This window comes from Lygodium microphyllum, chromosome 21 (assembly GCF_053477565.2).
Source record: "Lygodium microphyllum isolate KBCC chromosome 21, Lygodium_microphyllum_v1.1.10, whole genome shotgun sequence".
Lineage (NCBI taxonomy): Eukaryota > Viridiplantae > Streptophyta > Polypodiopsida > Schizaeales > Lygodiaceae > Lygodium > Lygodium microphyllum.
The window spans coordinates 78,383,674-78,402,282 of record NC_141155.1 but is presented as its reverse complement, the minus strand read 5'-3'; the positions used below and the strand labels follow the sequence as shown (position 1 = coordinate 78,402,282).

Sequence of the window (18,609 nt, the reverse complement as noted above, 5' to 3'; positions counted from 1 at the left end):
AATTGCTGAAATTTGCAGCCGCTAGGAGTTACGGCATAAGAGATTAGGCCATATGAGCCAGAAAGGACTTGATGTCCTCACCTCTATGAAGAGGGTTGACGGCAACTTGACTTTTGTAATGAGTGTCAGTTTGGAAATCAAATAAGAAATTCCTTTTACTCTGGTGTCTCTCATAAGTCCAATGTCTTGGACTTAGTGCACTCTAATATATGTAGTATGCCTGTGAAATCGTTGGGTGGTGCTGCATATTTTGTCTCCTTTATAGATGATTGTTCCAAAAAGATTTGGGTATACCTGTTGAAAAAGAAAAGTGAAGTGTTTGCTGTTTTTAAAACTTTTCATGCATTTGTGACCACTCAGACAGGTAGAAAGCTAAAATGCTTGAGAACTGATAATGGAGGGGAAGTTCACATCGACTGAATTCAAGTTCTTTTGTGACTTACATGGTATTAAGAGGGAGCTTACAACCCCTTATAGCCCTTCTTCAAATGGAGTGACTGAAAGATATAATAGGACTTTACGTGAAAGAGTACCATGCATGTTGTCCACTGCTAATCTCCCTCATGAATTTTGGGGAGAGGCACTCAAAACCACAGTTCACATTTGCAATTGCTCTCCAGACAAGTCCTTAAATAATGGCATCCCTGAGGAGGTTTAGTCTAGCAAATCGGCCTCATATGACCATTTACACATATTTGGTTGTGATGTTTTTGTGCATGTTAGGGATGACCTGAGGAACAAACTTGACCCCAAATCCACCAAAGGTATTTTCATGGGCTATGGTGATGAGGGTGAATTTGGCTACAGAGTGTGGTTACCTCAATCCAAGAAAATTATTCGCAACCGTAATGTTATGTTTGATGAGGCAAATTTGTTGATAGGTACTTTAGCCTCTAATGAAGATATGAAAAATGTGAAATTTCAAAGTTTGCAGTCACCTATTACTTCAGAAAATGAGCCTCATGATGCTATACCACAGGCTGAAGCTGATAATCAACGGGCCATTTTTTAGCCAAATGATGACGGACAGCAAATAAGAGCACAAGGAGGTCATGGACAGCAAGATAGACGTGCTGATTATGAAAATGCAAGTGTTGGTAATGGAAATGAAGGTGCTGTACAGCATGAACAGCATGCTGAAAATGGCTTACAGCAGCCAATAAATGCTGAAAATAATATACCTCCAAATGTAGACCCAATTCTTGAAAATGTTGATCATTGGGTACGCAAGTCTATACACGTAAGAAGGCAACCACATAGGTTTGACCCCTCCTTGCATTTTGTGATGCTTACAGATGAGGGTGAGCCGCTTATATACGAAGAGGCCAAGTCATGTGAGTTCAGCAGTAAGTGGAAGCTAGCTATGCAAGAAGAGATTAAATCTCTATATGCAAATGATACTTGGGATCTTGTGTCATTGCCCAAGGGAAGGAAGCCACTTCCAAACAAATGGGTGTACAAAGTAAAGACAGTTGATGGAAAACCCAAGTACAAGGCAAGACTAGTTGCCAAAGGATATGCATAGAAGGAAGGGATTGACTTGCAAGAGGTCTTCTCACTTATTGTGAAGATGACCACTCTACGTATGCCTTTTGCTCTCACTGTTGTATTGGACTTAGAGTTGTATCAAATGGATGTAAAAACAACTTTCTTGCATGGTGACATTGATGAGGAAATCTACACGAAACAGCCCGAGGGTTTTGTAGTTCCAGAAAAAGAGCAAATGGTGTGTAAACCAAAACGCAGCCTGTATGGACTGAAGCAAGCACCACGACAGTGGCACAAAAAGTTTGACACTTTTATGCTATCTCATGAGTTTACACGCAGCCATGCAGATCATTGCTTGTACATGAAAAAGGATACAGATGGCAACCCCATCATACTTGTTTTGTATGTGGATGATATGTTGCTAGCTGGGAAAAGATAGACTAGCTTGGATGCTCTCAAAAATCAGCTGAAATCAGCCTTCTCCATGAAAGATTCAGGGAATGCAGAGCATATTTTGGGCATGAGGATTCGTAGAGATCGAATGCAGAAATTGCTGTTTTTATCTCAAGAAAAGTACATTGGAAAGGTATTGGACATATTTAACATGGTTGAAGCTAAGCCTTTTAGGGTACCCTTACCTCCTGATCTTAAGCTTAGCAAAGCCAATAACCCAAAAGATCATGTGGAAGCAAATGCTATGAAGGGAGTCTCTTATGCATCAACTCGTCGCTCTCTTATATATGCTATGGTTGCTACTCGTCCAGACATTGCTCATGTAGTGGGAGTTGTTAGCAGGTTTATGTCAAATCCTGGCAAAACACATTGGGAGGCTGTCAAGTGTATTCTTAGATACCTCAAGGGTACACAAAGCAAGTGTATTTGCTATGGGTAGAGTAGACTTAGTTTGCAGGGTTATTGTGATGCGGACATGGCAAGTGACTTGGACACTCGTAGGTCCACCAGCAGGTATGTCTTTATAGTTGATGGTGGGGTTGTTTCTTGGTGTTCCGCGTTGCAAAACATTGTTGCACTCAATACCACTGAAGCTGAATACATATCAGCTGTTGAAGCTTCTAAGGAAGCTATATGGTTGAGCAAACTTGCAGAGGATCTCGGCATGTCTATGGGTACTGCAATTTTGGGATGTGATAGCTAGACTGTGTATCTTGCTAAGAATGCCAAGTATCACTCAGACAAATTCTAGAAGATGGTCAAATCACATTGACCAAGATCAAAACACAAGACAACCCTGCAGATGTTCTCACTAAAAGTCTAAGCAAAGCTCAACATGAACATTGCATCCAACTAGAGGGAGTTGGTTAGAGGTTCACTTCAGACCTTTAAGTGAAAGGTTGTTGGGATAAAGACCCGGTTTAACCTCCATGTATAGTACACGCACATTATTTAGTTCACTCATATCGAATCGTACTTTCACTCTACTCTCACTCTCTCCAACCATCACACTCTCACGCTTACTCCCCCTCGAACTTCTGTCACTCTCAACTAACCTCCAACAAGAGTAAACAAAAAGGTTGTGGCTTACATTAAGATGAGTATCACTGATGACATCTTGATAGACATCAAGCGTATAGATACAGGTTATGCAATATGGGAGAAGCTAAAAACTACCTATGAGATCACCACACCTGTTAATTAGGTGCATTTAATGCACAAGTTGGTAAATATGCGATTGGATGAGACAAAGCCTACAATTGAGCACTTGAGTGCATTTACAGGCATTTTAAATCGGCTCGAGGATACAAATTTGGACTTTGATGATAAGTTGAGGGCGATCCTTTTTATCATAACGCTGCTCTGACTCTTGGGAGACCTTGGTGGTTTCTCTCACCAATAACCCCAATCTCTCATATGATGGGGTAAGGGGTTCAATCTTGAATGAAGAAATTAGACGCATGTCTAGTGGAGAAGGTAGCAACTCAACTTATCATGTAAGAGGCAGGGCTGAAAAGAAAAATGCAAATGCAGGAGACAGAGAAACAAGAGCAAAAGCAAAGGAAAGTAAAAGAGTGGCATTACTTGCTATCACTGTGATCGGAAGGGCCACAAGAAACCTTATTGCAGGTATTACAAGAAGGAACAAGAGAGAAAAAAGAATGCAGAAGATAAAAATAAGGAGGATAAGACAGATGCATCTGAGGCAACCAAGGGCGAAAAAAAGGCCAATGTGGCCTCTAGTGTGGTCGTAGAGGAGTTTTCAGATACAGAGGCTGATGTATTATGTGCAGTTGATTATGATGCCCTTGTATGTCACATGCAGGATATGCAGATTACCAAGGCTGATGTGATTGATGCACTTTTGTCAATTGATGATGGTATCACTCAAACTTGGATTGTAGACTCTGGTGTCTCTTTCCATGTAACTCCTTGCTTGGAGTGTTTTGCTATGTTCAATGCAGGTAGCTATGGAAAGGTGTATCTTGGGAATAACCATGCTTGCAACATTGATGGGATTGGCACTGTATACTTGTCTTTAGACAATGGGCAAGAGCTTGTATTGAAAGATGTTAGATATGTGTCTGGCATTAAAAAGAGTTTACTATCTCTTGGTCAGCTTGACTTGCATGCCTACACTAAACTGTTTGGTGGTGATTTGTGGAAAGTGAAAAAGGGTTCCATGCTGATTGCAAAAGAAACCAAGAAGGGCGCTTTGTATTCTTTGCACTATAAAGCCTTCAATGGTAAGTTTCTTGCCATTGCTGAAATTTACAGTCACTTGGAGTTATGGCATAAGAGATTAGGCCATATGAGCCAGAAAGGACTTGATGTCCTTACCTCTGTAAAGAGGATTGCTGGAAAAAGCTCTAAACTTGACTTTTGTAATGAGTATCGGTTTGGAAAGCCAATAAGAAATTCCTTTTACTCTGGTATCTCTCGTAAGTCCAATGTCTTGGACTTAGTGGATTCTGATGTATATAGTATTCCCGTGAAATCGTTGGGTGGTGCTACATATTTTGTCTCTTTTATAGATGATTGTTCCAAAAAGATTTGGGTATACCTATTGAAAAAGAAAAGTGAAGTGTTTGCTGTTTTTAAAACTTTTCGTGCATTTGTGCCACTCAAACAAGTAGAAAGCTGAAATGCTTGAGAACTGATAATGGAGGTGAGTTCACATCAACCGAATTCAAGTCCTTTTGTTACTTGCATGGAATTAAGAGGGACCTTACAGCCCCTTGCAGCCCTTCTTCAAATGGGGTGGTAGAAAGATATAATGAGCCTTTATGTGAAAGAGTGTGGTACATACTGTCCTTTGCTAATCTCCCTCATGAATTTTGGGGAGAGGCACTCAAAGCCGCGGTTCACATTTGCAACCACTCTCAAAACAGGTCCTTAAATAATGGCATCCCTGAGGAGGTTTGGTCTAGCAAATCGGCCTCATATGACCATTTACGCATATTTGATTGTGATACTTTTGTGCATGTTAGGGATGAGCTGAGGAACAAACTTAACCCCAAATCCACCAAAGGTATTTTCATGGGCTATGGTGATGAGGGTGAATTTGGCTACAGAGTGTGGTTACCTCAGTCCAAGAAAATTATTCGTAGTCGTAATGTTGTGTTTAATGAGGCAAAATTGCTGAAAGGTATTTTAGCCTCTAATGAAGATATGAAAAATGTGAAATTTCAGAGTTTGCAGCCACCTATTACTTTAGAAAATGAGCCTCATGATGCTGTACCACAAGCTAAAACTAATAACCAGCCGGTTATTTTTGAGCCAGATGATGATGGACAGCAAATAAGAGCACAAGGAGGTCATGGACAGCAAGATAGACGTGCTGATTTTGAAAATGCAGGTGCTGGTAATGGAAATGAAGGTGCTGTACAGCATGAACAACATGGTGAAAATGATTTACAGTAGCCAATAAATGCTGAAAATAATATACCTCCAGATGTAGATCCAATTCCTGAAAATGTTGATCATTGGGTACGCAGATCTACACGTGTAAGAAGGCAACCACATAGGTTTGACCCCTCCTTGCATTATCGTGATGTAGACATGGCAAGTGACTTGGACACTCGTAGGTCCACCAGCGGGTATGTCTTCATAGTTGCTGGTGGGGCTATTTCTTGGTATTCCAGGTTGCAGAACATCGTTGCACTCAGTACCGCGCTGAAGCTGAATACATATCAGCTACTGAAGCTTCTAAGGAAGCTATATGGTTGAGCAAACTTGCAGAGGATCTCGACATGTCTATGGGTACTGCAGTTTTAGGATGTGATAGCCAAAGTGTTGTGTATCTGGCTAAGAATGCCATGTATCATTCACATGCAAAGCATATAGATGTGCAATATCACTTTATCAGACAGATTCTAGAAGATGGTCAAATCGCATTGACCAAGATCAAAACACAGGACAACCTTACAGATATTCTCACTAAAAGTCTAAGCAAAGCTCAGCATGAGCATTGCATACGACTAGTGGGTGTTGATTAGAGGTTCACTTCAGACCTTTAAGTGGGAGGTTGTTGGGATAACAGTCCGTTTAACCTCTGTGTAAAGTACACGCACATTATTTAGTTGTACTTGTGAATGCACCCTTACGTACCCTAAGTATAAATTCATTTTATTCTTTGTGTACCAACACATTGTTGGTACACTCAAATCTAATCGTACTTCACTCTCCCTCTCTGACTCTCACCAGCCGTCACACTCACGTTCACTCCTCCTCGAACTTCTACTGCATCCAATTGAGCTCCAACAAGTGAAGATATAGCAAATATATCTGAGAAGACATTTGGATGTAAGAGATCAAGCTGAGGATGCATACAAGGATGTCCATGGAAGGATGCATACAGGAGAAATTATATATCCCTTATACCCTGCAGAAGTATCTGGTCCAAATCACATGGCACCATAATTTCCATCCTTTATCTAGAATAGGATTTTCCAACGCCACAGACGTTGGGCTCACGGCAAACTTCAACTCCGTTCCGAACTAGACAAGGGGTGTCCAGAGCTCCACTTGATCCACAACCGGCCTAGAAGTGAGACAATTTCCGTGGTTGACCTTTTCACCACTCGACCTTCGGCCCATGAATCGAGCAATGCCCTCTCAGGTTGAAGTGTGGTGCAACCTTGGAAATGATTCACCCTCACAAAATATCCTTTCCTTAATTAGTCCAGTTAAGAATCAAACACAATCAAGGCAATCAACCTAATATCATCTTCCAAGAAAAACATTTCTTTATCCCCATGGCAACTTGTCATCACAGACCCCTGCCATAAATTTACCATCAATCACAAGTACATGGAATAATCATCTAAACGATAAACCAACAAGCAGTTGAATGTAGAAGCATTTAGCATAATGCTTGATCAACCAACAAAAACAATGGTATTCTTTTCCAAACATTGCAAGGATAGTCGGGATAGTCTTTCCATTGCATATTTTCTCTCCCCCTTCGGATCAAAGAGCGCTACTATGCAAAAATTTTAACTTGACTTTATCTTCCTTTCTCCTAAGGTAAAGAATGCGAGACAAATTTGTAAGAATGCAAGACCATCTTCCAATGTAAAATAACCCCTAAATTATTGTACAAGTTGTAATCAACTCATGGTTTGGCAGCATAAGATAACTCCTTGACCGTTATTTTATGTGAAACCTTCATAGGATGGATGCAAGACTTAATGCAAGATCAATTTGTGTACCATCGATGTAAGTTTCATATAATCTTTCCCATGCATGTACTGTCTATGTGCACAATCCTTAGGGTAATCTTGCGAGCCCCAAACAATATTGTCCTAGGCGAAGACTAACCAAAGACTTATCACTGCTTAATGCTTTAGAGTCTTATATGCTGCTTATGCTATATATGGATTCATCGCATAGCAACTAGGTGCAATTAACTTCCATTGATATAAGCACTTCGCAAACTTCATCTTCGAATATTTGAGATAAGATTTATCCTTTTCAATGACCTATTCTAGCGCGGCATAGTACAGAGCTTGACGTATCTCATGTGGAAATCAAAGTAAACATCTTATTAATTTGAAAATTCATTACCTACGACTCGTACCATAGTTGGATTGGCAATGATGCCCTCGCCTTGAGGCTTCGTTGCTTGTTGTGGGATTGCCATCCACACGTGACATTCTCCGCTTGGGAGCCATTCTCGATCTTCGTCTCCTTTGGACGCAATTCGCACAAGACTTCAGCGCATTTTACTCGATTAACGAAGGCCAATTTGGAGAGAGAATTAAGCTGTGGAGGAGGATAATTTCGCGGAAAAGATAAGTACGTGTGGCTACCCTCTAAGGAGGGGAAGAGAAGGAGATCCTTCAAAAATGCTCTCTCTCTCTCTCTCTCTCTCTCTCTCTCTCTCTCTCTCTCTCTCTCTCTCTCATGTTGTTTCAGCATCCAGGCCTTTTTGCTCCTTTTCCTTGGTTTGGGGGGGGGGGGGGGGGGGGGGGGGTTCCTATGGCCCGCGGAGATATTACACCAACACACATGATTTTTAATAGAAAGAGAAGATTAATTTTGTAATGTCAACAAGCATGGGATACCATCATGTTACATCAAAACTGCCACATCATCATGTTTGAGCATGGCCACATTCATAGTCAAATGAAGCATCTCAAAATACACTATTTCACAGTGAAATGTTTCTCTCTCAAGCATCCCTAGTTTCAATTATGTTTTCCACACTATCCACTATGCACATTGCACAATTACTCTACCACCTTGAAACATTAGAGCTAGGGCTTACAGATAAGTCAATGGCACACTTTAGCTCACTATTTGCCAAAAGCACTCATGACCATAGACAATACAGATGTGGATTCCTACTCTCAATTAGCAAACTCTATAATTTTGGATTCCTTACAAGATGAAATGCACAAGCTCACCATGACAATATGTGGTGGCAGCCATCTTGCAAATAAGGAAAAAGTGTGTTGCTCTTGCATCTCCCTCTTATTTTCCCTATTCACATCCCTCAAGCACTTGTTAAGGAGTTTCTACAAGACTATAGTGCAAATTGAGTACTTGATTAGAAGACCATGCACTAGCAGCATAGTCTATAGTGCAAAGTGAGCACTTGATTAGAAGACCATGCACTAGCAGCATAGTCTAAGCAGGTCACCTTGCCAATCATTCTAGATTCATTGGACCAAGCACTCATCATGCAAAAGTCCCATGAGCTGCCATTGACCTACTACAAAGATAATGCCCAACACATATTGACACAAGCTGGAGAGTAAAAGTGTCAATCATGTGAGTGCACATGCAGAAGAAATTGTGCACTAAAAGAGAAAGAGAGAACAAAAAGAGAATGAACACAAAACTTGAAGGATGATAAAGAAATCACAATTGCATACAATACTAAAGACCTACTAGGCCCCTATACAAGTACCAGTTGAAGGACAAGATGTGAGGGCACCAGATGGAGGAGAGGGAGAAGATAAAATCTGAATAATGAGGAAGAGGGGAGAGAAGAAACTATGATCAGCACCAAGATGTGACCGCAACCAGCAAAGGGAGAAGATGTGATTGAAGTGATGGTGTGATAGCAAGTACGAAGGAGAGCAAGCCTATAAATAGGGGTAAAAGACCACTTTGTCATCTACATTAAGTCACATCAAACCACTGCATGACCAGTCGACAACTTGTGATAAATGCCCTGCTGTTTTAAAAATTGGCCAACTTGCCTAAATATGGCCCAAGAGGCCTCGAAAAATGTTGCCTAATTGGTCTATCTCAATCTCATCTCCAAGGAGATCCAATGTGCAAAAGTCTTCACGTAATAGAGCCTTGTTGACAAGCAAATCCAAATCTCAAAAGCTTCATGGATATGTTGTTACACTTATCATGTTCCTCCTAACACCCGTCAGTGGGTCTGATACTTAGTACCTTATGGATTTTACTTTCATATCATTCTCACACAGTGGATGTGACATTCCAGCACTCTCTTCTCTCTTGTTATTCACTTGTTCATTGTAAGTGAGTGTGTGTGTGTGCATGTTGCTGACCTACACTGACACATCAAATGTGTATGCATTGTTATCTCCTTTTACAAGTAAGAGAAGTGTAGTGGCAAAACATCGGTAAGTATTAGGTAGACCAGCCGAGACTGTAGATACAAGAGAAGCATCAAGAATTATCTAATGAATATTAGCAAGCTACTCCGCGATGTCCTTGACACGTGTTAATGTATGCATCCACAGAATCACCCTCTATCATGTGCTCCATCTCAAGTTGATGACACAAATAGGCTACACGAGCCTCATTGTGCACCGAATACAACGAAACAAGCTTATCCCAAGCATCCTTGGCTGTTATGTACAACTAAATATGCGGGACAACTTGTCTCTTGCAGAAGGGTGCAATCAAAGCATGAGCTTGGGCATCACACCCATCCCATCTCAATTGATCTGCTATGGGAAGTGTAGAAGGAACTGGAGTGGAAGATCCACTAGTGATAGTGGATGAGCTAGAAGAACCTGTAGCATTCTCTGTAGTAGGAGGGCCTGCAAGCCTAATCTCTGAAACCACATACATAACTTGAAAGTTGCTTGCCAACAAGAACATGTTTCATCATGTATGTTGCAAATTGTTGGGATTTGGACCAGCTCTATCCAAAGCACGAATATAGGGGCAGCACAAAAACAAAATAAAGAGGAAGTCTTAAAAACCTACAATTTTTGGCAAAATTGATGGTGTTGATGGAGAATTTGCGGTTGAAAGGGCTCCAATGTCCACGAATGTTGATGAAAAAGGTGTAGTTGTCCTTAATATCAATGAATTTGAAGAAATTTTAGAAAAGCCCCAAATTGATTTGCTGAAATTTTGTGAAATTTGGGCTCGAATATGAGAGCCCCAAATTTTTGGCGTGTTATCAAGCAATTTTTGACCACCAAATGCAAAATCCCCAAATTTTGGTGGAATTTGAGGTTCTGAAGCAAAAGCCCCAAAATTTTTGAAGAAATTTGGGAAAATTTGATGCCTACATTGAAATTCCCAAAATTTGTGCTTGGATGGGTGCAGCGTGCAAACAACCGTCAGTGGAGATGAGTTAATTAATGATTTAGATTTTAAATTGATAAAAAATGTTTCAGATAGAAACATTAATGAAGAATCAGCACATTCGTATTGAATCAGTGCCTGGCAGGGGGCAGCATGATGAGAAACCTGTTGGCACTTTGAACGGGCAGTGTGACGTGAATGTGGGCAGGTTGTTGAGGCCTGTTGGAGGGCAGTGAGACAAGAAACATGTGTTGGAGTTGAAACACAGCTATTGTCAGTGCAAACTGATGAACCGCAAACTGTTGGGGCATTTGCAAGCAGCCGTCTTGTGAAACGGGCTGGCAAGACCGTTTTGCCCTGACGTTGTTGGTACAGACTGTTAGGATAGGCTGGTGACGGGCAGGAGGCAGTAGATCTATTGATTTTAAAGGTAGACCTGTTAGGATAGGCAGGCGATGAGCAGGAGGCAGCAGATCTATTTATTTGAACAATAGAACTGAAGCAAATATGCATCCCGTTGAACCTGCAACAGCAACTGAGCATGAGGCTCAATGGCAATAGTGGCAGCGCCAACTGAGAAGAGGTATGGCTCTATTACCACCATTAGGCTAAGCCGTTTTATGTTCTCACTGACCTTGAGACATTGCAAGATTCGATGGCTCACTCCTAGCCCAACTTCCACCTGTTATTGCAAGAAGAGCAATCAAGGGTGAATTGCTCTAACGTAAGTATGGACAATCAAGCATTTGCAGTCAGCCATAGGAACAAAGCAAAGTCATTGCAGCCCTCAAACTCAAAGGGTTCGGCAAACCAGCTTCTTCCACAGACTCTTCAAGCACCGAGAATGACAATGCTAAGAGACAGAGTTGTGATTACTACAAAAAAAGGGCATGTTATTGAAAAATGCAGAAAGAGGATGGCAAGTAAAAAGAGGAAACAATCGAACCTAAATGTTGTTAAAAATTCAGCGAATACAAAGGATGCAATTGCACATTTAGCAAGCTTGGACATTAGTCAGTCTTGTGCTTTTGTTGTGCGTTGTTCATATGATCCTTCTTCACATGAACATGGTCTTTCAGTTGCTGAAAATTGCAGCACATGGTATTTTGATGACGAAGCTTCCAAGCACATAGCATCCTTTCATGACTTGTTTGTATCATATGCAAATGTACACAAGGAGGGTCCATTGTATGTGTAAACAATGCTTCGTATGCAATCCAAGGCATTGGTCAAATTCCCATTATTGCAATAGATGGGAAAACTATCATGCTTGAAAAGATTTTGTATATGCCAAGTATAAAGAAAAATTTGCTTTAAGTTTCAAAAAAAATTGCTTTAAGTTTCAGCCATTGCACGTGCTGGTCTTGTTAAATTCCACATGGATCAATACAATATCTATGACTATAATGTTTGGGAATGCCCTCATTGTCACAAGTACATTGTGCAATGAACTCTATCAGCTGAATTTATACGAAAGAAGAGCACCAGAGAATGCATTGCAGGTTGATACCACTGTGGATGACACTGAGTTATAGCATCCTCAATTTGGTCATCTTAAGTATGACAGTTTGCTTTGCCTAAAAAGCAAAAACATGGTGCTTGATCTCCCTCCGTTAAAAGCACCTACTCACAATGTATGTGAAAGCCGTATACTCAACAAAATGCATCGTGCTTCATTTCCCAAAGGTGAATCTATGCATGTTGATAAGAAATTGCAGCTTGTGCATAGTAATGTTTGTGGGCCCGTGCATGTCAAATCCATCGAAGGATACTTGTACTTTGTTACCTTCATTGATGACATGACTCGTCATTGTTGGGCATATGCTTTGAGGCACAAATCCATAGTGTTTGCATACTTTGAAACATTCTTGGCCTTGGCTGAAAATGGTAGTGGAACCAAGTTGATTACACTACGTATCGCGGGAGAGGGGAATATATGTCACCAGAGTTCAACTTCTTTTTCGCACTTTGATGGAAATGGCATGTTGTATGCTATCACACAGTAAGCTACCCCCAAAGTTTTGGCTTGATGCTATTATGTATACAGTGTGTGTGCTAAATCGCAGCCCCACTAAAACATTGGTTGAATGTACACCTTACAAGACTTGGAATGGCTGGAAACTAGTGGTGTCACATATTCGTGTTTTTGGTTGTTTGGCATATGCTTTGGTGCCACAGCCACAAAGGAATAAATGCAAGACAAGGCTTTCAAATGCGTTTTTATTGGTTATAGTGCAAAAAGTAAAGGATAACACTTGTACCAACCCTCCACCAACAAGATTTTTGTTAGTAGAGATGTGCTATTCGTTGAACATGCTGGTCAGCCCTTCATGGATTGCAAAAATCAGCAAAATGTGGAGCTTATGGACATGTTTGACAGTTTGTTGCCATTATTCAGCAAAGTGCACTTGACTTTGGTCGATTTCAGCAACGTATAAGGGGTTTACAGCAACAAACGCATGTTGAACAGCAGCTTGATTTTCAGCCCATTAATCAAGGCATTGCTAATTATGAAGTTGCTAATGAGAGGGCTGCTATTTGGGAGGCTAAACAGTCCCTAGATAGCTGTTAGATACATTAGGAGACAACAAACAGTATGTCCCACTTCTCAATAGAAGCAGCCACTTACCATGCATAAGGTAACTTGGTTGTGCAAGCACTTGTAGCTACTACACAAAATGAGGGACCTGACTCTTTAAATGATGCTTTGCAAAATGAACATTGGATAACAGCTATGCAATTAGAAATGGACTCTATTCATAAAAATGGCACATAGAAGTTACGTGACTTGCTTGTTGGCAAGCATGCTACAGACACAAAGTGGGTTTATAAATTAAAACATAGATCTGATGGTAGCAATGACCATTACAAGGCATGTATTGTTGCCAAAGGGTATGCCCAACACTCTGGGATTGACTATGATGAGACGTTTGCACCCACTTCACGTATGACCACCATTCACAACGTCATAGCTTTGGCTGCTCATTATGATTGACATGTACATTAGTTGGATGTGAAGACTGCTTTTCTAAATGGTGATCCTCATGAGGAGGTTTATATCACACAACCTCTTGCCTTTGCTCAAAAGAGTCAAAAAGCAAAGTGTGCCACTTGCATAAGGCCCTCTATGGTTTAAAGCAAGCACCTAGCGCATGGCATGAGAGATACATGCATATTTGATTGTTCTTGGCTTTAGTAATTCACACACTCAAGGGATGGAAGTATAAATGCTCAGAAGAATGTGAGATGACGATGTCTTGAGCTATCCAACTTAATCAAAAGGTAGAAAGAGAGAGACATACACACACACATAGACAACACCATGGTGAGAGACCTTCACAAGTTTTTATAGACACAAACAAGGGTAGAAAGTGTCTGAACCAAATACAATGAGGCTCAATTTTTGGAAATCCGAAAACTAGGGTTTCTGAAACCTTGAGATTTCTGCATACTCTGGGCAGCAAGCTGATTTTCTTTTTTCATGCCTTGATTTGATCAAGTTGAGAAGAGAGTGCTCCTTGATAAGCATCTACTAAAATATTAGATAGATGAATATGTAGCATATGGCTGAAATTTTAAGGATAGAGGTTGTGGAAGTGAAGAGAGAGACACCTCCAATATATAGATATAAGGCTTGGGTGCTCAAAAGTGAAAGGAGGACGCTACAAAAGACAAGTGTCTATTGAAAACGACAAATGTTAAGCAAAATAACAAGTGTAGGGACACTTGTCACTTCCTTGTGCTATAGAAGTCCCTCCTACTAATCATTCAATCAACGACTCATTTTTTTCCTTGACTGTCCGGCTATATCAGAAGGACGCTTTATTTCAAAGGGTCTGCAAAACATAAGTCAAAGAATATTAAAGAGATTGGTTAGAGTCTAAAGGCATATTATTAGAGCTGTTCTTAGGACCGTTATAGTTACGGCCGCCATTCACCGGGGCTTCAAAGTTGTACTAGCTATCTTCTTATATCACTTCATTTTCACTTTTTGAATACTCACGCCAAATATATGGAAGCGAGGCCCACGGCTAATCCAACGGCAATGATAGAAGCAAAGAAAAAGACGCATGTGCCAAGATTGGCTAAAATAACATCTTTCCCAAAAAAATTTAGTATCTAGAGCACGAGAAACACGAGGTCATTGCGGTAGCAAAAGCAATTTCTATGATATAATGATGCAGTAGCACCCCGTCTCTTCTCATTCTGCTTTGTGAATTTTCCGGAACCAAGTATGTATCCAAGTATTTGGCTGATTCTTTGACTGCGGTACCCCCTATGAAGATGGTCGTTTCAGTCCATTAACGTAAGGGTTCAAATCCCTCCTTCCAACTCTGCCCTATTCAAGACCATTTCGTAGGCATATCAAGTGCCCAATTAACCAGCCCACTCGCGTCCTTTTTTAGTTTTGTGAGTAAATAGGGGTCTCTTCGTATAGCCGCCCTGGGCGTAAGTAGGTATAGTATGCACCGTCTAAAGAAGCTTCTAAACCTTCTACTCTATAAATATCTCAACTCATTGAGAAATTGATATAGCCACAAAAGGTAAATTTGTTCCTTGCAAAATTTTGGAGCTTTGACGCTAAAAGAATTTTCATCACAATAATTTTCAAAAATACTAACCTACTAAATTTTAGGAGTCCACAAACTCGGATTCAAGAGAGCTTCATTTGTAAAGTTTCATGATCATGGTGTGATTCTTTGATCATGAGTATCTGGTTTCGCCTTTTTGAAACCATTGATTATGTAGATTTCTAGTTGATGTGACCACCCGAGTAAAAAAGTCTTATTCATATGGGCTTTTTGGTCAATCTGACCAACCAAATGAACTTTTAGTCCCTGTGGCTATCTCATCCATGATGATCCAATTGTAAAATACTAGACACTCTAGCCATTGGCCACCCTTGAATGAAAAGATGAACATTTAGCCATATTTTTAAATACTAAAAGAATATAAAATCACATTTTAAGCTTTATAAGCATCCAATTAGTATGAATCATTGAGCTAGTACATTTAGAAAATAGTTGATATATTAAAAGTTGGTTACAAGAAGCCTCCAAACCTAAAGAAGAAGTGCATGTCACTGATAACAGCAGCTGCAAACAGAGATAGGGGAGCCCAAATTTGCTGAAGTTGCTAAGGAGACTGTGTATTGCTAGCCACAAATCACCAGTTATGTCCTATAGGAGGTGGGCCGTGGCAAGCCCCATGCATAGAAGAGCACAAATAGACCTGAAAGGGGGCAAAAAGGAGAAAATGTAGCAGCAAAAACACAGATATCTCTCACAAATGCAACGCACTTGGCAGCAATACCATGTGAATGTGCATGTGGAAGCAACAATGCACTGAGAGAGAAAGAGAGAACACAAAAGGAATGAGTGTAAATGGACACAAAACCTGAATGATAATGAAGAAACAGGACTGCAAACATGATACAATGCTGAAGACAGACTAGGCCCCTGCACAAATGGTGACAGAGGGAAGAATGAGTGAGGTGCTAGGTAGAGGAGAGAGAATGCAGGCTGGAGAGAAAAAAGACTGCAATCAGCAGTATGAAGTGACCATAACCAGCAAAGGGAGAAGATACAATGGAAGTGATGATGTGAAACAAACATGAAGGAGAGCAGGACCGTAAATAGGCCTGGAAACTGATCTGGCCAACATGCATTTAATGCAGATCAGACCACTGCATGATTAGCCAACAGCCGGCAATAAATGCCCTGCTGCCTGGAGAGTAGCCTGACCTGCTTTGAAATGGCCTAGAATGCCTAAAAAAAAGTGTTGCCTGACTAGAGAGTGTGCAACGTGGCAATCTGGACAGAAAATGCAAATCTGGATGGCCTAAGAGGCTGCAGGCAGGATGCTCAAATAATGGCATGCCTTTATCTAATGTACCAGGCATGGACACTGCTGCAGCAAGGAGAAGACTGATAAACATGACCAATGCCACAGCTCCCAATGTCCTAGTCTGACTCAGACTGAGACCCACAACCAGGCGATGGACACAGAGAAACAGAAAATGACATGATGTAACAAATCATTGGTTCAAGGAGCAGTTGACTCAAGCTCAAAATGGGCTAAAACAAGTACCAAGAGCATGGCATGACAAGATAGCACAATATCTTGCCTTTATTGGTTTTCATGTTACAAATCGCTCACTTTATGTGTCAAAGTGATAGAGGTATTGTCATGATTACCTTATATATGGATGATTTGATTATTGGGGAAGACAATGTACAAGAGGTGGAGCATGTGATAAGCCAATCCACTAGTTCAAAAGATTCAATGTAGCAATGGTAACCAAGATTGCAAATGGAAGTCCTTGGATAGGTTCCACTGCACTCATGCTCTTGCCAACCCTAGATGCAATCTTCCTCTTTTGTTGCCCATGTTGATTCACATCATCCATTCCCTCACGTGCACCAGAGCTGATGTTCAACCCCTACCCATGAACAACATGGATAACAAGGCCAGTGATCTCGATGTTTGACAGCATGGATGTCACACAACTCGAAAAAGAGAACTACCAAACTAGCACTAATTATATTTGCTTTCTTCAATACTGGCCCATTTTCAATGTCCAATATTGTGAGAGGGTACCTGATGTCCACCCTATTGCTATCCCAACCAGGTGCATTAGGACCAGCATTGGTTGAAGGCCCTTTGTATCTAAAAAATGGTATAGGATCCAACCAGTCTTGTCTCTTTGGTTTCAAATATGGTATCCATCTTTGTTTGATTGTGGAAGCATCCTACCCTTAAAAGAATATCATGAGGGGTGGATAAACGGAATCAAACATCTACTGCAATAGAATTAAGAAAAAACTCATAGGAGAGAGATATGTGTAATGATGTTTGTGCAGGTATGTTTACCATGTCAAAATTTGGCACCTCGCTTCTAAATTCCCTACTTTGTCTTGTAATCCCCAATAGACGCACACATGCATTCACACATGCATGGAGGAACTGCTTTTGTCTTAAAAGACAAACCAACACTACAAAGGAAGGTCTATAGACTGTTCATCTTTTTAGCACATAAATAAAGTGATGGAAAGCTGAATCTGAAAATTAGGAGACTACACTTCCCCAAGATGATAAAGCCTTGGATGCAAAAGGAGAAAAAAGTGTTAGAGAAAAAACATAGAGCTAATGTATGAGAAAATAGCCATATACTGTCAGCATAATGATGGCATGAAAAAGGCACTTTAGTGTTTTCTACGATTTAGAAGACAAAACGATCTCCTTATTTACCTTAAAAATATAGAATTGACCAATGTGAACAAAGAAATGATTGACCCTTCTAGGTTAGCACATAGTTTTCATTACTTAAAGAACATTCTTGTATAATAAGAAACATGATTTCAACACCACACAACTTCCCAAGTGCAGATTTCAAAACTTTCTACCTGTCCATGAAACATTCTACAAGTTGCTCTTTCCATATCAGAGAGAACCTGTACAATAAGAGCCTTATCAGTTAAATAAAAGTCAAGAAGGTCAAAATTAGCTGACCCCTAGTGCATAAAGTAGATGACTTGCTCTTTCAAATCTGCCAAATAGTTACAATGCCTGAAAAGAAAGCAGTAATTCTCTTTCTTACAAGCTATAAGGAAAAGAAAATAATTACTGGATCACTGTCAAACTAATAAACTCAATGACAAAGCAAAAAGAACTTGTGCACTTTTGAATGGTGCAATCACTGCCGGGCCTTTTGCCCAACATTGGCTTAATTCCAGTCACTATGAATCATATATAGTATCAGACTCACACACTCCTTCCACATGGATGCAGCTAAGATGGCATATTGTCTGCTAGGGAAACACTTCAAAAATAGCATTTCACTAAAGAGCTGTGTTGTATTCTCATAAGCCACTGCTGCCTAGGCCAAAATAGGGAATGGAGCTAGTGAGAACGTGAAGACCTGTATTGAAAGGTTCATGCACTTTTTTTGAAGACCTACCCTTAAATGTGAGAATTCACCAAGAGATATAGAAGGACAAGTTTAGATCTGGACCCTAGTCCAGCATATCGCACTCGCGATATTTTACTCCACACATGATCTCCACTCTTCATTCTAAAGGATTAAACATCAATCTTGGTGTTTTCACAGATACGACGACACAATCCATTCTCATACTAAAT

General features: G+C 40.5%; 1 protein-coding gene across 1 annotated transcript in view; it reads right to left on the bottom strand.

Annotated features, from left to right (window-relative positions):
• Positions 1-18,609, bottom strand: part of LOC148018182 (EXS (ERD1/XPR1/SYG1) family protein) — a 103,046-nt gene that overhangs the window by 42,432 nt on the left and 42,005 nt on the right. Inside the window, exon 9 of the mRNA XM_087661481.1 lies at positions 17,874-17,921. Coding sequence (XP_087517607.1) covers positions 17,874-17,921 — 48 coding nt within the window. The remainder of the gene's footprint in view (positions 1-17,873; positions 17,922-18,609) is intronic.